The sequence below is a fragment of the Larimichthys crocea genome, unplaced genomic scaffold, assembly GCF_000972845.2.
Source record: "Larimichthys crocea isolate SSNF unplaced genomic scaffold, L_crocea_2.0 scaffold434, whole genome shotgun sequence".
In the NCBI taxonomy this organism is placed as follows: Eukaryota; Metazoa; Chordata; class Actinopteri; family Sciaenidae; genus Larimichthys; species Larimichthys crocea.
The window spans coordinates 54,725-74,039 of NW_020855649.1; the positions used below are offsets into that span (position 1 = coordinate 54,725).

General features: G+C 39.7%; 1 protein-coding gene across 11 annotated transcripts in view; it reads right to left on the bottom strand.

The window, feature by feature from the left end:
- LOC104937143 (pleckstrin homology domain-containing family A member 7) overlaps window positions 1–19,315 on the bottom strand; it is a 135,861-nt gene that overhangs the window by 40,797 nt on the left and 75,749 nt on the right. For all 11 annotated transcript variants that reach the window (XM_019261052.2, XM_019261047.2, XM_019261042.2 and 8 more), the window contains one exon: window positions 6,880–6,997. In XM_019261052.2, the coding sequence (XP_019116597.2) occupies window positions 6,880–6,997 (118 nt within the window). The remainder of the gene's footprint in view (window positions 1–6,879; window positions 6,998–19,315) is intronic.

Consider the following 19,315-nt stretch of genomic DNA (forward strand, 5'->3'; position numbering starts at 1 on the left):
CATGATCTTTGTTTAACATGTTAATGTTAACATGCTAATGTTAATTAGCATTAGCCACTAGGGATGTAACGATGCATCGTGACCGATTAAAATCGGTACAAATGTGACGACTCGCATCGGTTGACAGAAAAAAGAATCGCGATTCTTGGCGAATGCGAGAGAAGTAGGTATGTTGTTTTTCGTCTTTTTTTAAATTAGAAATAGTTACGTTGTGGCTGCAGCTTCCACTGCCGCGTCTGCCTTTCTGTGTCCACACACACACACACACACACACACCACACACACACAACACACACCCCTACCACACATGCGCAGTAGTGGTAATTAGCGTCAGGCCTGACTGTACTGTAAATGTACCATAACACAGATCCTCCAGGAATTCACGATGTTGCAATTTGCAACTTCAACGCAACTTCAGTGAATCCCCGTGAATTCAGGGGTGTTGCAATCTTAACCAATCCCCGCACTTCCGCGCAGTCTGCACGGGGATTAAAGTCGGGTCAGAGACGGCCGCACCGTGCGGGAGGATCCCTTCGTCGGACCTCTCCCCGGCGCTGGCTGGCCCCCGCCGGGCACATTTCCTCCGCGGGTGGTGCGCCGCGACCGGCTCTGCGTTTACAGCGCCCGGACCTCGCCGTTTCCCGGGGCCGTGGACTGTCATTAAAGGGTTAATGAGCTATCATCTTGTTGTTTTTATTTTCAGTTAGCTCATACTTCAAACTGAAAGGTAATGGTCAGATCAGCTGCTTGCTGGCAGCCCTAATAAGAACACAAACTGTTTGAGAGTTTCTGTAAAGAGAGATTTTTTTCCTACAAATAAAAGATATTTTTATTTGGTCATAATTTGTCTGTAGCTCATTTTGATTTAAAAAACATCGTGAAAAAATCGTATCGTGAACAAAAAATCGTGACTCGAATCGAGTCGTGAGTTGAGTGTATCGTTACATCCCTATTAGCCACTAAGAATTAAATACATGATCATTGTTAACATGTTAATGTTAACCTGCTAAAGCTAATTAGTATTAGCCACTAGGAATTAAATACCTGTTAATGTTAACATGCTAATGTTAATTGCTAGCACGTCAATGCTAGTCACTCATTTTCAGTCACTAAGAATACATGCTAATGTTAACATGCTAATGTTAATTGCTAGTGCGTTGTCTGTCTGAATGATAATGACACGCAGAGCAGCTAGCGTGTTAACAATTATCATTAGCCACTAAGTATTATATACATGCCAATGCTAACATGCTAATGTTAAACTGCTAAGTAACCTGCTAATGCTTACTACTACTATTAGCTAAGAATTATACATGCTCATTGCCAACCTGCTAATGTTAACATGCTAATGTTAAGTGCTAGCACGTCACTGTTAGCCCATAATTTTTAGTCACTAAGAATACATGCTAATGTTAATATGGTAATATTAATTGTTAGTGCGCCAAAGACAGCAGAGCCGCTACGCGTTAGCACTAGCTGTAAAGACATGCTAACTGTAACATTAGCGGCCAAAGCTAAAATTACTGCAAATGGTAATTGCTAGCGTGTCAATGCTAGCAATTAATATTAGCCACTAAGATTTATTACATGACAACTGCTAACATGCTAAGCTATTTGCTAGCACGTCAGCGCTAGCAATTCGCCTAGTATTTAATTCTTAGTGGCTAATGTTAATTAACATTAGCATGTTAACATTAACATGTTAACAAAGATCATGTATTTAATTCTTAGTGGCTAATGTTAATTAACATTAGCATGTTAACATTAACATGTTAACATTAACATGTTAGCAATGATCATGTATTTAATTCTTAGTGGCTAATGCTAATTAACATTAGCATGTTAACATTAACATGTTAGCAAGTAGCATGTATTTGGTTATTAGTGGCTAATGCTAATTGCTAGCGTTGACGTGCTAGCAATTACCATTTGCACTAATTTTAGCGTTGGCTGCTAATGTTAGCAGTTAGCATGTCTTTAGAGCTAGCGCTAACACGCTAGCTGCTCTGCTGTCTCTGTCGGCCATTTTACACAGACAAGTTCAAATGAAGCCAATAACTGCTCAAATGGCCACTGGGCTGCTGCAACTGTTGTCAGTTGGAACGCCAGTTGAAAATCCTGACAGAGAGAGAGGGAAAATGCTGAGACCAGTCCTCGAAGAGGAGGGCTCTCTGGCCAAACCGTAATTCCAATCATTGAACCGACATAACTGGGGGCATCGCGTGCCCTTCCTGATCGTTTTACATAGTTATTTTGTGTCGATAAATGAAGAAACGTGCCCTCAGGAGCAAGAGAGAGAAACGTTACTTCTGCCTTCCTTAAGAAAATTTCCCTTGTTTTTTAACATGGCAGTGAATGAGGCTGAGGATGGGAGTACTCGATCAGTTAGCCTGTATGGAGCCAAAACTATAATAGAGACAGCTTCAACAGTGTTATCGCTGCGATCACCTCAAATTTTCCTACATTTGAGGGGATAATCATGTCTGTAGTGGGGCATTTGAGGCCACGGTAGTCGAATACGTTTTATTTTTTCACTGATTTTTCTCCCTGCTCCTCACTCTAGCTGATGATGTCATCCACTCTAGCACAAACATTCCGCCACATACACACCCATTATAAACCCAGAAATTTGACTAAAAACCTGCTCAACTTTGAGCCTTGATAGTTTAAAAACGGTAAAAGCTGTCGATGAGTGTCGTGAATCCCTGAAGATAAGGGAAGCATACCTCCGTTTTAAAGTTCAAATGCAGTCTTTCGGTGAAAGTATGCCAGAGCAGTTCATTGTTGAAAATGTCTGTTGAAATGTACTTTTTTTCGGGCCTCCCCATTCATTCCCTATGGGAAATTTTTCGCAGTTTTTCCAGAATAAATTCGCGAAAAACACGCGAATCTCTTAGAAAAGTAATAGCACTCGATTCGGGATCAAGATGCACGTTTTGATATATAATTTGTTGGGGTCCTCTCACCGCTGCGGGCCGCATTAATGTTCGATAAAAGGGCGGAAAATGAATAATAATGCCATGAAACACGCAGAAGAACAATAGTTGACGAGTGCCTAGGCACTCGTCACTAATAATTTGTGCTTGTCAAACTGAAACTGCAGTATGTTACTGCATGAGGTGGTGAGGGTTAAGAGGGAGTGTCAGTGTCTTTTCTTTTCTACGTTTTTATCCACTTTCATCCAGCTCATAATGGAACTCAAGTCAGAGACCTGCAAAGTGACAAACCTGCACTCCTTTAATATGTCACTGTTCAACCAAACATAGTCTAATCATTGTTTGTTGTGGTGTGCATTAGGTTTTCATGCTCACAGTTCAAGAGCAGAGAAAGCTATTTTCAAATACAGAGTCAGGAAACTGATGAGGCACATAAAGCTGCATAAATTCAGAACTGCAAACTGAGACATAACAAGAACTCCTAAATGACACTGACAACTTTGACAAATCCCAGAAATGTTGTGTAGCCTGGTTATAAACACGACATCACTAAATATTCATCCAGCCACAGAGAAGCAAAGTGCTGAAAAGAGAGTTTTGACACATAGCTCGTGGGAGAAATCAGTCTCATCGCTTCCTCTGATGTTTTGTCAGAGTCAGATTGGATGTAGCGTATTCAAAATATAGATTAATTTCGTGGTGGTGGTGTGCTATGCAACAGAGACACGAATGACTCATCTTTCCACTGAGACAACATTCTTTTGTTAAGACTTTTTAGTTGTCGGAACGAGGCTTCTGCACTATTCTCCTGCAGTTCGACGGCAGGGGTGATGAGCCACAGCACCTGGGAGGGCTGCAGGCCAGGAAAACACGGGGTGTGGAAATGGCGATGGGCCGTTTTGATGGATGCCCTGTCATCTTTGTACCGCACTCGATGACACATGTTCAATCTTAGTCCTGCGGCACCTGTTGATAGGGCAGGATGAGATGTCACGCCACTGTGGTGCTGTGTACGTGCATGTGTGAGAGTGAGTGCAAGATATAGACCGAAGGGAAGAAAAGTGACAGGGAGAGAGTGAGTCGAGGAACAGGGAAGAAAAGTGAATTAACAAGACAGAAAGAGCGGCTTTCAGATGCACAAAACCAGATCCCAGAACGTAACCTACATGAGATTTGCATTTGGAAGCTCATATTGGTATTGTCAACATTTTTTTTAAATGCTGAATCGCTTCAACAAATTCCATAATTCTGGCAGCAGCTGCAGCAACACATTACCCGAACCAATGACACCTTGAAGGACAACCAAGAAGAGAAGAGAAAAACAGAAGAATAGGCTGCAGAACAAAATGTAATTGAGTTTTTCTTTTATTGTTTCTCCTTACATGTCTTTCCAACATCACTACCAGTTGGTAGTGGAATGTGTGTGGGTTGTATTCTGGAGTAGATGTGAGCGGTGACATAAAGCAAATGTGTCATGAACAGCATTTCGGGATTTGGCTAGAAGACCTACAGTGTGAGTGTAACCAAATAAAAATAACCAAATAAAATACAATGCCAGAGAAGTAGGAAAAGAGTGAAACAGGATCTGGAGGATTTTCACTTTTTTTCTAATGAAACGTTGAAATGAAATCTCACCACAGCTCTATTTAACTCACAGCTCTATTTAACTCACAGCTCTCAGGGCTGTATTCAAGTGGTGCTTTAAGCTAACTCCTAACATGCTCACAGCATGCCGATTCATCAGTGAATGAATGGACGTCAGTGTCTAAACCAAAGTTCATGGTATCCATCCAATAGCTGTTGAGACATTTTACTAAGAGCCAATAACATCAATCTGCGGTTGACACTACAGGAAAAGTCAGAGGATTGTGATCTGTCTGAATGTATTACATTTCTTGGAATTCATCGAATATTTGTTTTCATTTCAGACATTTCAGTCTAGACCAAAGTGGTGGATCCACATCCAGGATGAACCCTACCCTGCTTGAAATCATGAATCATGTTTGTTCAATTTCTAATTTTGTATTACTCACAAAATGAGTAGAAAAGTTGCAGTGACAAAATGTCAGTTGTTAATTGGCTGAAAAAAAACCCTGAGCTACAGAGCTCAAAACATCTAAAACACTGCAGCCTTTCATGGTACGACTGCCCCTTTTGTACCCCTCCCTACAGGAGAGACAGGTAGGAGTCAATTGTAATTACATCACATCCATAGTACCTGCCAGGCTCTGAATCCTGTTTTAATCAAAACCACTCCACCACTACCAAGCCTCCACCAGCACCTCTTTCAGTGTCATGTTTCATTCCTGTGGGTCTGTCATGGATCTTGGTCAACCTCTAAACCCCCATTCATTATCATCATCCACCATCCACACCTGGCATGAGTCAGCTTAAAAACTTCTGCTAAACCAGGTCAGTAAGTGGCCATAAATAGGAGCAACAACTCTCGTAATATTACGACAACTACTACTACGACCCTATTCACACGCTGTAGATCTCATCTGAATACAGAGCACAACTCGAGTAGGAAAACACAGACAAGACGAGTTCAACGAGAGCTAAATAAAGAAATAAATGTTAACATATGCAAGACTTTCAAAGTACATGTTAAGTAACCACTCTAACCACTTCCCACAGTCGACACAGCCTGATGGCCAGAAGCTCACCTGTCAGCTTTAGTACAGAGAGAATGTCAGAGGAGTCTGAAGTTCTCAGGTTGGGGCCAGCTGTGTTTTTAGATTTTGCAGTAGTCCATTTGACTTCACCCATCGAAACAATTAACATAAGCAAACAAGACAAGTGCTGAGCAGACTGTCAGCCTGTGCGCTGTGAGTCGCATTTTTAGTTTGCATTGTGTGTATTTGTTCTCCTAGAAACAGGTAAATTCTCTTACTGCTGACATCAGGAACAGGGCGCTAATCTACTGCCGACAGAGTGTGTTACAGAGGTTTTCATAATGGCCAAGAAAGGAAACGTTAAAAAGGCAAAAAGTGAAAAAGATAAAAATAAATTGAAAAACCACCAGGATGTATGTAACATTTGACAGATGATTAGGTGTCAAAACAAAGTCCAATTTACCTGTCTGTCATTCTCTCTCTGCTCAGCCCAAAAGGTCACATGTTCTCCTGCTGCTGATTGAGCTTCACTGGCTACCTGTAGCAGCCTGCATTAAATTCAAATCTCTAATGCTGACTACAAAGTCTCCGGTTCTGCAACCACCTACAGACATATGTTACCTCCTCCAATGAATGATGCCTGGCTCAACCACCCGTACGCACAGGGCAGTTCAAACTTTTGTCGTCTGTCGTTCCCCATCTGTGGAACGTCCTACCAGTTCTAGCCCCTCTACCATCAAAAAGAAGAGCTGGGTCTTCAGGAGGTTTTCAGATTCAGCTCTTGACAGCAGTACTTATTGCTGCACTAACATATCCTCGTCACACTGTATCTTGTCTTTTCCCTTTTTTTGGAAGTTGCTTTGGATAAAAGTGTCAGCAAAATGACTAAATGTAAATTTTACAAGACTTGGATATACAGTAACAGCTATGTGGGAGTGTGACATGATAGGACTGAATCATGGTGAAGTGGTGGAACAGAAAATGAGTATTTGAGGCTTCACTGCCTGCCTTTAAAGAGCTTAGATTTGATTCAACTGAGACCATGTTACTATTCTCATCTTCTGGCAAAGATACGGTCACACAGTATGGCAATGGGAGCTGAAAGGTTTTCCAATAAAATAATAAGCTATAGTTTAATTTGATTAAAATTTGACTTACACTACGGAATTTGTAAAAACACACCACAATAAAGTTCAAGTATGGAAGTGAAAGTATTGTGCAGAAGGCTCTGTTTTTTTCTTTGTAAGTCAAAGTGAACACACACACTCACACACGCGCGCGCACACGCGCACACACACACGCGCACACACACGGTGACACTGACTAACCTTGGAGGCAGAGGTGGTGTCCACAGTGGAGGAGGTGATGGTAGTGGAGGCCTCGCTGACGGTGGTGCTGGAGAGCTGCTCACCCCCGTGTTTGGACATCATGCAAGCACCCTGCGGCCTGAACAAGAACACACACAGACACACAGAGAAAAAAAAGGGTAAACACACCTTTTTCAAATCTGATAAATTGTTAATACACATCCCGAAAAGTTTTCACTGGTCACTTCGTTGTCACTTTTTTTCTTGTAAGGGCTGGTGGCTTCTGAATTGGGCCTTTTATGCAGCACTACAGCTCTGGCCAAGACCACTGAGGGTGTGGTGACTCTGATTTCTGCCTTTATTCAGTTTTATTGCACAGTCTATTATTTATAGATACAGGAAAAATGAGAGAAAGAGAGATACGGGGATCCCTTGTGGCTATTCAACTTTTCATGTGTGGCTCTAAATTTAAATCTGAACCTCTATTGTTGGACGGATCTCAGTTCCACACCTTACAAATGGCTTCTTGTCATTTTGTAACATTTAAAATTTGTAAATTACAGCTTTTATATTACAGCTACTATTATTATCAGCATTAGCATCATCCGGTATGCTTTTAAAAGAATGTCAAGTAGCTAAGTGTGTTAAATGAATGACACATTTTGGAGGGAAATGTGGAAGTTTTGTGCTGAAGTTTGATAAAGAAAAATCTGGATACAGAATTTTTCTGGACGTCAAGGACGTGCGTGCGTGTGTATGTGTGTGTGTGTAAACTAGACAGCCCACACCTGACACTGAGGCAGCTGAATGACCTGATCACAGGATGTCCTAAATTTTCTCTCTCCCCACCAAACACACCTTGGAGGGCAATGAATAAAGGTCCTCCTGTTTGTGGGTGTGTGTGTATGTGTGTGTGTGTGTGTGTGATCTATTTTCTTTTTGTACCCTCGGGTTAGCGCAGACCTATTACCTTACATGACCGATTCACAACAGGAAGCTGATAAATAGACTCATAAAGCAGGTTCACAGCAGAAAAAGAAAAGTGCACAGAGCAGCAGTGTGTTATGTAATTGTGAGATAACTCCCAGTAAACTAGAAAATGCAGTTACAAATATGAGACTGTTATTTTAAATCATTTTGATGCTTTAAAAATGCAGTAATTTGTGTTACTTGATATTGATATTGGATGTAATTTGTTTTATGAATTATGATGGGAAATAATAATTAAAAATGCATTTTTATGGTATCAAGAGAGAGAGAAGCTGAAAATATGGGCAAATAGAAAAAAAAAGGGCTGACATGTGTCATCACAAGGGAGTGCTAGGTCAACAAGACCTTCCAGAATTACTCATTTTTAAAGTGATTCGCTGTAATAACCTCAAATTATGGCAGGACGGAACTATAGAAAGACGATCCTCCTGCACAGCCTCATTGACAGAGAGCAGGTCTGTTTTTTCCATAGACTGTCCACATGTTCTCATTGCTGGGTGAACAAAATGGTCAACTTTTCAGTCCCTAGTAAATGACAACCTTTTTTTAAGACTGATGATTAAAATGAAAGTGATCCAGTTTCTGAGAATATTTCATTACATAGCTGTCACATGAAAGCAGCAACATGCTGCATATAGTTTATGCAGATGACATGCAGATTTAATGAATCGTGCTTTACTAAAAATAAGCATGGAAACAGAAAACAAGGGGAAAACAGGAGCATTAAAGACACAGAAGAAGCTGGTTTTAAATCAACTGTGTTGCTGAGTTCAGCTTTTAGATCTTTCGGTCCTGGTTTTGATTTCAGTCTCAGACTGCTTCTCAACAGGTGTCTCCCCTACGTACAATGATTTATTTGCACAGTGCACAGAGATATCCAACAGACTTCACCTCAAACAAATTTACTAACCGTCTACAATCAAACGTTAAAAGATCTTCTTGTCTCTTTTGAGGCCTTTGTCTCAGCAGCAGCATGCTGGAGATCTTGTTCGTAATTTTTTAGATGGGCAGCATGTTTTGAAAGGCTATCCTTAATAGGTTGCCAAAGAAACAGGTATAGGCATTTAGTGGCCCTTAACAAGATTTCGTTTGTGGCCCCAAAACACTCTTAACGTAGTCTACAAATTGCACACACTGCTATTAGCTGAAATAACAGATGGACAGAAACACTGTGAGAAAAGTAATGGGAGAAAAACAAACACAGACCACACACTGAATCCTGCAGGATCATTCTGTCCAGAAAACAGAGAAACTGTTATTAAACTAGAAAGTCAGCCTAGAAATAGAAGAGAGGGAAAGAGCCCTTAGCTGAACTATTTTGCATATTTTATTTATTAGATTTTCCTCATGATAGATAGATACATACAAATAAATCTGTAGGTCAATGGGCGTGTGGCGTGAGAGCATGTGGAAAGAGTTAATTGCATGGGTCACAGTCATTGTGTGAGAGTTGGCGGCCTGTGAGCGGGTCAGTCAACTTGACACAGTACAAAGTGATAAGCGAGCAACATAAGTTAATGTGTGGCCCCTGCCTCCAAGCAGTTGTGGCCCTGATTATCTGCTTATCCCAGCAGCCGGCACTGCACAGTTCCAGTAAAACCCGAGCGTGAGTTGTAGCACTGGACAAAGACAAGAATCTGTTTGTCTGTCAACAGTATCAAAGTTCGTCAACACATGAACAACGTCAACTGAAATGACATGAATGTGTCCTTTGAATTCAGCCCCGACATCAACATTTCTTTTAAAGTATTTTTCATTGAGTATAGAGCGTTTGTTCTACAGGCCTGATGATGTGTCAGATTTGACAGTCAAAAGTTCAAACAGACTGAAATGTTTTGGAACTTACATCTTCAGCAAACAGAATTAATGAATTCATTTTGTTGTTATCCTTAGATTCTGCATGTCACAGTGTTCTTGGAATTCTCAGTCTCGTCCTGGAATGAACTGCATTTTCACTCGGTCTTATCTCGTCTTGGACAAAGAGGACTCTGGACTTTATTTACAGACCACCACTTTACAGACTCTAAAAAACTTGCAGTACTTTGCACTGCACAGCCAACTGTGACATATTTCTTTTCTTGATATACCTCACTGTGTATACTGTAATTACTGTTAATTCTGTCCATACTGCCATATAGCCATACATATACTTATACTGATAATTCTGTTACATTACACTGTGCCATATTGCCACATGGATGTCTTTAGCTTGTATATATTTTTAGATTTGTATATTTTATTTTATATTTTTTACATCGTTTACTTTTGCTGTTTGCACGGGATAAGAGGGAAACAAAATTTCAATACTCTGTATGTCCTGTACATATAGCAGCATTGACAATAAAATTGACTTGACTTGATGTCAAGACCACAACTGTGGGGATATCACCAGTGTTTCCATATTATTCACCTACTGTAATAATGTCTAGTTTGTCCCACCACAGTTTCATAATAAACTGAAAATATATCGTTGTGTTATAGAAAAAACACCTGCGTGGCACAGTAAACTACAGAGGACAGGAGAGGTCAGGTCGAGGTTTAACCACACAGACCACAGGCGAACAGCAGCAAAGTTCTTCTGACAAATTGAACTCAGTATTTTATGAAGCGGGTCATTAAAACAAGAAATAAATGTGAACTAGGTAAACCTTCCTGCTTCGAACGACACCAATAACTTGACTAATTTTTAACTTTACATTTCGGTCACTGTTAAGGGCTGTTAGCCATCGCTGCCCTCTTTCACACGCACTGCTAGAAAGTGATTGTCAGCCAGACCTCCTGCATTAAAATCTGACTTTCTGAACGTCAAAGAGGATATCTGCAAACAGTGTCCAAAAGAAAACACACAGCAGTCTGTAAATCCTGCAATAAGCTGACTGAGAAGGCTGTGAGTCACATGCCTCACCCAAAGAGAGATAGTGAATATATTAGCCACACGTTCACTACCTAAATACAATATATACTGTCTGATCTTGGTCTCAACCCCTCAAAGTCTTGTCTCTGTCTTGATATACTCTGGTCTTGGTCTTGACTACAACACTGCATCCTCAGATTGTCTAGACACCGTCAGACAGACAAAATGTTTGATTGTGCAATATAACTTCACACTAAAATACCCTGTATTATTAGCCCGCATATTAAGCCAGCCATGAATCTATAAACCATCCAAACATCCTGACTCTAATAAAGGTCTGGCACTCACTTTTGTGAGTGTTAAAAAAAACAGAAATGTGTTTTTTTTCCTATAATATATGATATAAGACATTCCACTGAGCACAGCACCAGGTTAAGCCATAATGTCCACAAACAAACTGAATGATAAAAACGGTTTCTTCTGCCTTAGAATATGGTGGACATAACATAAACACAAATGATATTTCTTTCAGAAAGTTACTGTTTTGTATTGCATGGAGAATGATAAAAATAAACAGTAATGGTGACTGGCACTACTTTTTATTTTAACTGATACAATGATCATTGATAGGGTAAGTGATTCCTGTATACGTTATGTAAGTTATTTGTATTAGCACTGTCGCCTCACAGCAAGAACATTCCTGGTTTAAGCCTTTCTTCGTGGAGTTTGCATGTTCTCCCATGTCTGTGCGGGTTCTCTCCGGGTACTCTGGCTTCATCCCACAGTCCAAAGACATGAACCTTAACACTTTAACTGGTGACTAAATTTCCCGTAGGTGTGAATGTGAGTGTGAATGGTTGTTTGTTTTAATGTGCCCTGTTATGAGCTGGAAACTTGTGCCCTGCCTCTCGCCCAAAGTCAGCTGGGATAGGCTCCAGGCCCCATCATGACCCTGATGAGGACAAGTGGTTAAAGATTACGGGTGGATACATTTTTACTTTAACACTGTACTTTAAACTGTATCTTGTGTTTTAACTCATCATTTATTGCTGTTATTTTAATGAAGAAGCATAATAGTCACTGAAACATTGATTCATCTCACAAAGTTGTACTTTTTTCAACAGTTTGTTCTTTTAATCTTTAATTTTGCAGTCTCCCTTTGCTACGTTGCTGTTTTCATTTATGCTGTGGAGATTTTAAATTACTGTTCTTTTTTTTTTAAGTGTCACCCTGGAAGACTCAGCACACTGACTCTCTGTGGAAGCTAATGAGAATCTAAACAAAGACTAAAGAACAATGAAGACCATGGTACCTGTTTACTGTGAATGATATCTACATATCATTTGTAAAAATCTAGTACAGGTTTAGAATAAAAATCTCCACACCACTTCACACATTCAAATCAAAACGTGGCCGCTTTCTGGCTACACTCTGAGCATCTCCTCGCACGATGACAGCCCCGTTATTGCTGCTGTCTTACTGTTGCGAGACAGATGAGACGTTACACGCTGGATGTTTTATTGTCGACGGGCTGACACCAGGCGGAGAATGTGTATAAATCTGTCTGATCAGTTTCAGAAGGGAAAACACTGGCAGTGTAACGCATCCTTCCATCCAAGAATCCAACCTAATTACCTTGTACTATATTTCTCTCTGACACACACCACTCTATCTTTTTCATATAAATCCATAGGTTTTTGCTCACACATTTGTGTGTTTAGAGCTGGAAACTACTCTTTGTTTTTTATTGTGCTCCGTTTTGTTTGATATTCTATTCTAACATATTGTGGAATAAATAAAAAAATACATTGGTCTCCATACTCCATCATTGTCTCACTTCTTATCTGGGAAGAGAAGCTTGTTTTTCTGTTGCTGGCTCCCTTGCCATATTTCTCTCTTATACAAACCAGCCGACTGAATGCACTCTCTTCTCAGCCCACAGTATTACAGGCTTCATTGTAGCACACAAATACAACCACCAGTTTCAGTATATTACCACTTTGCTATCTAAATACGCATAATGTAAATCTCTCGAATGTGCTGTGGGTGGGTTGAGAGAGAGAGCGAGCTGCGTTGGATTCATTCTGCTGTCAAGAGAATTTCATGCAAACTTTTGAAAGGTCAGGAACTGTAAAAATGTAAATTAGATGCATTTTCATCAAAGTCAAAACAATGTATTCACTAGAAAGATTAGCACTGGAAATAACTTTTGGAAAAATAATTGGTATTAGGGAAAGTCATTGTTCTTTGATTAAGAGCTAATGGTGTTTATGATTTAAGCTCTCCAGAGACGAAACACATGGACAGGAACCCGGTTTTTTTTTTTTGTGCATTAAAACTGAAGCACTCCGCTGGCTGGATGTAACTTTATTTTCTTTCTGTGTATAATAATCATCTTTCTTTATGTGTAACTTTTGGAGGATTTTATTCAGTTTTTTCATGTGCCACTTGTAAAGAGATTATTAAAAGGTAAAAGTGAGAGAATACGTGTTTGAGACTTGTGGAAAGAGGAGAAAGCTTTTGATTTCTTTACATGAATATTTAAAAAAAAAAAACAGACAAATTGGGACATCACTTTCTCTGTGGTGGATAATAAAAGGCTAAATTCTTCTGTCTGTCATAAAGGACACAGACTCAACTGGGAGTCTGTTACCTGACTAACTTCAACTTACTTCACTCAACAGCTCTAAGACTCAGTCTTGAGGGATGTAATTTGGCCTTTTGAGTGTAGGCTAGCTCTCTTTCACATCTCTTTTCTGTAAATGAATCCATATTTAACAAAGCTCTCTGATTTCAAGGGAACACAGCCCACTTATTTATGTCAAACGCCCAAAGAAGACGAGGTCAGCGGTGATAATCCGCCAACAGAGAGACTGAAGAGAAACAAGAGAAAGAACCAGGAGAGACAACGACAGAAAAATAGAGGGGGCGAGATAACATTAAATTCATACTACAACCTTCTGTTAAAACGTTGCCCTTTTACTTATATTTAAGTAATTACATTCTGCTGGTCTTTGCAGTAGACAACAGCAGTGGCAACTTAGGGACTCTCATCAACAAATCTCTTTGTGTCAAATCGGACTAATGGAACCATGGAAACAATGAAGAGAGTGAGTAAAACTGCCACACTCCACTAAACATGTCATGCTCCACATCCATCAATATGGTTCTAGCTGTTCCATAGAGTGCTTTTATTGTGAAAGAGGGTTCATCTCACTATTTATTTATGATGATGGTTTTATATTTTTGTACTGTGTAAGTCAGTAAAGACAGCATTAAATTCTGTTCTAACATTTTACATGACTTTGTTGTTTGATTTATGGTGCGTGAGTTCAACCTTTCACCTATTAAAGTCATTCTTACTTATTTTTCAGAGATTTCTTCCTCTCTATTGATGATGTTTTTTCTTTACTTTGGCACAATACTGTTATTTATTCTGTGTATATGGGCTGGAAGTGGATTTTAAACGGATTATGTGCTGTTAAAAACTGATAATAAAACCAATCTATCAATATAATTTCATATCAGTTCCACATGTAGTGACATATGCCCCAACACTGTTCATCTTCTTATTTTGTACATGGAAATTTCAAAAAACAATAATTCCCTTGCAGCTTGCTGTTGCATTGTAAGACATCATTCAATAAGACAACATACAATAATACACTGGCGCTGTGGGAGTAGTTTTCAAGTACTGTTGGTTCTTAAACAGTTCCAGTGGAGCAGCTTGGATTTAAGTGCTTTGCTCAAGGGCACGCTGATTGTAGTAGCTGAGGGGCCAGAAGCTTTATTCGCTCCATTTCCCTGCCAACATTTTCCCAGTTGGTCTTATTATTCAAACCTATCAAACATCCTGCTCACAATCCAGCAATTCTGACCGTTGGGCTATTAGCACATGTACACGAGTTAAGCTAAATTCAAACTGACTGCTCTGTTTTTTATCTGATGAAAAAAGAAAAGATGTTCCACCTCTGGCTAAAGACTGATTGCTGCAAGAGAGCCTCAGAGCTGAGACGTCTCTGCAAACAGACGCCACTCTTTTTTCTTTAGATTGTGCTAATGTTTATTCCTATTGCACCTATCACCTTTAAAATTTACTTCACTGATTTCACCCCTTTAGTTTGTCACAAGAAGTACTGTCGTACCCAGCTGGGGCTTTTTCAAATTAGAAAAATTAACTCAGTTATCCCAGTTTGGGTCCACACTGTAGGGTTTGAAAGGGGGTGTAATGAAAGATGCCAATGAGTTGTCATCCTTCAGTGAAGTGTTATTAAAAGGGTACTCCAGTGATTTATTTTTTGCACATTAATACAGTTGGGAGAGTCACAAAAGACAAAAAAAAAAAAAAAAATCAAAGCAGCAGAGATAACCAGCTTTTAGTCTTTAGTATTGGTCAAGCTTCAAATCGTTTACAATTCCCCAAATGATTAATTAACATTTATTATTACACCACCTTCAAACCCCAGATTGTAATAAGGAGGTAAGATGGAGGTGTGGGGTGTGGTTTTTCAAGCTTGACCTATGATAGAAACTAAAAGCCATGGTATCTTTAGATATAGGCCTGTTGCACACTTGTGAATGGGATTAGTGTATGGTTGGTTTTGTATTTATTCTCCCCATTTGTATTTCTGTTTACTTTATTATTTTCTTATACTTTATTGTGTACTTAAGGACCTTTTCTTCGTAAGTAATTTATATTTATTATTTGTCTTGCTGTTTTGTTGCAATGTCTTGTTCTCGAATTGAAGATGGTTCTATACGCTTTGGGGCACTGTTTAAAGCCTCAGTAGTTATATGTATGTGTTATGTGTCTGAAAATTAATTAAATTAAAGACATTGTTGGAAAAAAAAGCCATGATATATTAGCCTCTGCTCCTTCTATTTTAATAATAGTTTTTAGTAATCTGTCTCCTATCGCCCAACTTTATTGAAGTTCAGTTCTTAATCACTGGAGTATCTTTTTAATAAAACTTGAACTGAAGGATGGATTTTGACCATTTAAAGAAAGATGCAGGGTGATGTAGGGATGGAACCTAATCTTACAATCACTAACAGAAGAATCAACTCATGCAGTTGGAAATGCACTGGGCTGTTTCGCCCCCAACCCAAAGACAATTCTTTGAAGTTACTTCAAAAGCTAGAAGCTTGACACTCACAGCTCATCATTAAAAAATGAACGCCAACATAATGAACAAATATCATTAATGACGGCTCAGAAGCACAGATGTTCAATGTTCAAATGTGCACTGCTCATCTTTCATTGAATGCAGACATACCATTTTACTTCTGGCCTCGCTGGAAATATATATTTTTCATGTCCATCTCTGATGCCAACAAAAAGGCAAATAAGGTTAACCTTTTGTTCTAAACCTTACACACTAGACTTTTAAGATGGGCACCTCACGGCCCAGTGAGAGTACGACAGGGCAGGAATGCCAGAATACTGCATAATAATCTCACTCAGCCATATTGTTCAGGAGTCAACAGTAAATTACAGTATGGCGCAAAGGGCATTTACTGTCTGTTCATCAGTAGGTACGCAGTTCGCCTCCTCTTGTTACCTCTGGAGGAGGAAAAAGGCAGCCATGTTGTGAGGCTACGAAGATTTAGATTTAATTACACTTTAAAGGTGAAAAGAAAAAAATACACTTTAAAACTCAGCAAACTCCCACAACCATAACTACACATAAAACACACATACTGCTGCAACTCTAATATATTTAGAAATGTTACAAGAAACAAACAAGAGTAATCTGTCTTCAAAAAGAGAGGAGATCATTATTTCAGCAGTGACAGGTTCAACCCAATTTCCTCCCAATTTTATGTGAATACAAGGCCAAGAGCTTTCTTCTGAATAGGATGGTAAAAATGTGTTCCATCCAATATCAAAGGAATATTAACTCAAAAACATCCATCCCCTACTTTTTGATCACAATGGTGATCTTCATCCATGATGTTGATGAGGCAAAATTGTCTTGTGCTGTAACTGTGACAGAGTTTTGTTCAACATTTAGGGTAATACACTTTATTGATGGTTTCTTTTTCCAAGAGCGAGATGAGAAGTAGCCTTAAAGACTGGGGAACAAAGGGTAACATCACACCTCTGACCAAAAATACATTTCCCAGCACCTCACACCTACCAGTCAACACGTTGCAACTTGAATCCAGATTTGAGGAGTTTCTATTATCATTATTTATATTAACTAACTATTTCATCATCATAATCATCATAATTTTTGGAGAAAATGTTTTCTGGTTTTATGATGTCCTCTGGCTGCAGCCTGACTGACTGTGAGCTCAGAGCAGCTTGTACCACCAGGGACCAAGAGAGGAGCACGTTTTGAGGCTCGGGGTGTGGGGGAATGCTGACGAGGAGTAGAGCCAGTGTCATTCTAGAATGACAATAACTAAAAGTCAGCTGTCGAGAGCTCGGTGAACTAAAAGGCTGAAAGACAGATGCTGAGCTGGACTGACTGCTGTTGGACTAGTAAGTAATGTTAGCTGGCTGTTATGTCTTGTGTTGTTGACCTTGTTGATGTTTGGCTGTTAACAAAGTTGCTGACTCGCTATTTTTTGATCATAAGTAATGTAATCATAACAAATACACAAGTACAGCTGTCCATATTTACCACATTGGGATTGCTCTCTGTAGCTGTGAGGTTATCAGGAAAGCAAGCAGCCAAATGTGTGTTGGGAACAGTCAAAATGGAAGAGAACAAGAGACACTGCCAAGCAACACATTCCATCTACAACTGTATCCCCCCGTTTCAATTCCACACTGCTGCTATAGCAACAGTCAACTAAAGCGTTGCCATACTGCACCCCTGGCGAAGCACCATGTGTGCACTCATCACATTGCTGGCGTAGCTTCTCTTAAATCACCACATCCCATATCAATGAGCAGGGGAAGGGTCAGAGACAAAAAATATGTGGGCAGCAGGAGAGAGAAGAGAGAAGGCTTCCAGAGAACATGAAGAGGAACAGAGGAGAATATCACGTACGAAGAGTTAAGAGAAACAAATGTGAATGATGTATGCCAAGCTAAGCTTCTATTTTTTCTGAGCATGACAATTATAGTTAATAAGCTGACAAAAAAGCTTTATTTCCAATATATGTGCAAGTTCAATCAGTTCAAATGTTCAATTGGTGAAACTGGAGACTTTGAAAGTGCAAGAATTATGATGGAGAGATGAAAAAATATGAAAATGAATGAGGAAAATGGGATTGTGCTCTAAAACTGGTCTTGAAATCTCGACTACAGGAGATGAGAGATTTATATCATGCTGTTACGGGAATTTTTAAAGAAAAACCCTTAAATAAGGAGGATCGAATTCAAAGCATCAAAGTTTAAGTTGAATTTATTGTTCTTGTACAAGAGGAGCGTTTCACAGTGCAACACACTAAAGGGGTTACAGAGAAAAGGCTCCCAGAGGAGCGTTAACAGTTGGTTTTTATACATTTTCCTGAAGATGGGCTGTCTCAACCCCTGTAAATTGTTAACAGTCAATTTGCATATAATGCCTTTAAACAGCTTATCACCTAAAGAGTAGCCAGGATGTCCCCAATCTTGATGTCATCTCCCTGACTCATTCTGTTCTCAAATTCCTCTATTTATACGTTAACCTGGACTTTACCTTACCCTGCCAGTCTGAGTAAAACATCAATAAAGGGAAGTGCCCTAAGAACATATAATGTAAGAACAAACATTGTATAAGTTTAAAACATCCAACTAGCTGTGTAACCCTAATTTTTATAACACATGCTGTGCAACAAAGTTGAGCAGGAAATAAAAAAGTCTAGGCAAATTTTTTTTTTTTTTATTAGGATGACGGGGATCCCATAAAACACATTGGAAACATATCGAGGAAACTTTCCAGGAAAAGACAACCTTTTAATTGCACTAGTTTGATATATGATCATATAAATTCCCAGCTTCTCCATGACCGCAGAGCCAATGACAAGAAGAAAGACAGATGGTGCGAACAAACTTAGACACACTTCAGATGCAGACAGATACTGAGACCCAGACAAGCAGCAGCCAAGGAAGATATTCCATCTCTCCTGCTGCCAAAATAGGGGCTGATAAGATACTCCTAGAAGCTGTAAAGTCCTGACACTTTAGCCACTTTAATCCGTGATAACCCCCCGGTGAGCAGGCCCGCTGACACCGGCCTCCATACACACAAATACACACTGCACCCTGCCGCTAATAATGCTCTCTGATGGAGTTTCAATTCATGAGCTCATGCCTACATCAAAGTTGCCGTTGACACCAAATAAAAAATAAAAAAAAGAAGCCTGGTTGATGCAGCCAGAGCTGGCGGTGACAGTTATTTATATACGGTGACCTCCACAACTTGTGCACTAGCATGTGGCAGAAAATGCTAGAAAAGACTAGTTCAGTTGAGTGAAAAAGCTACATCCTTGGTTGAATATAAAAGTTTACAAAGGAGCTTTGGCCTCAGTGAAAATCTTGAGCTCTTCATGCAGGCTCACAGAAGCCTAAAATAGCAGCACAGCAGTATTTTGAGGGTGCCTGGGGCAACAGCTGAAACCGCTCTTCTTGTATTGTTTCCAGTGTGGCGACGGTAATTGGATAATTAGGGTTCACGG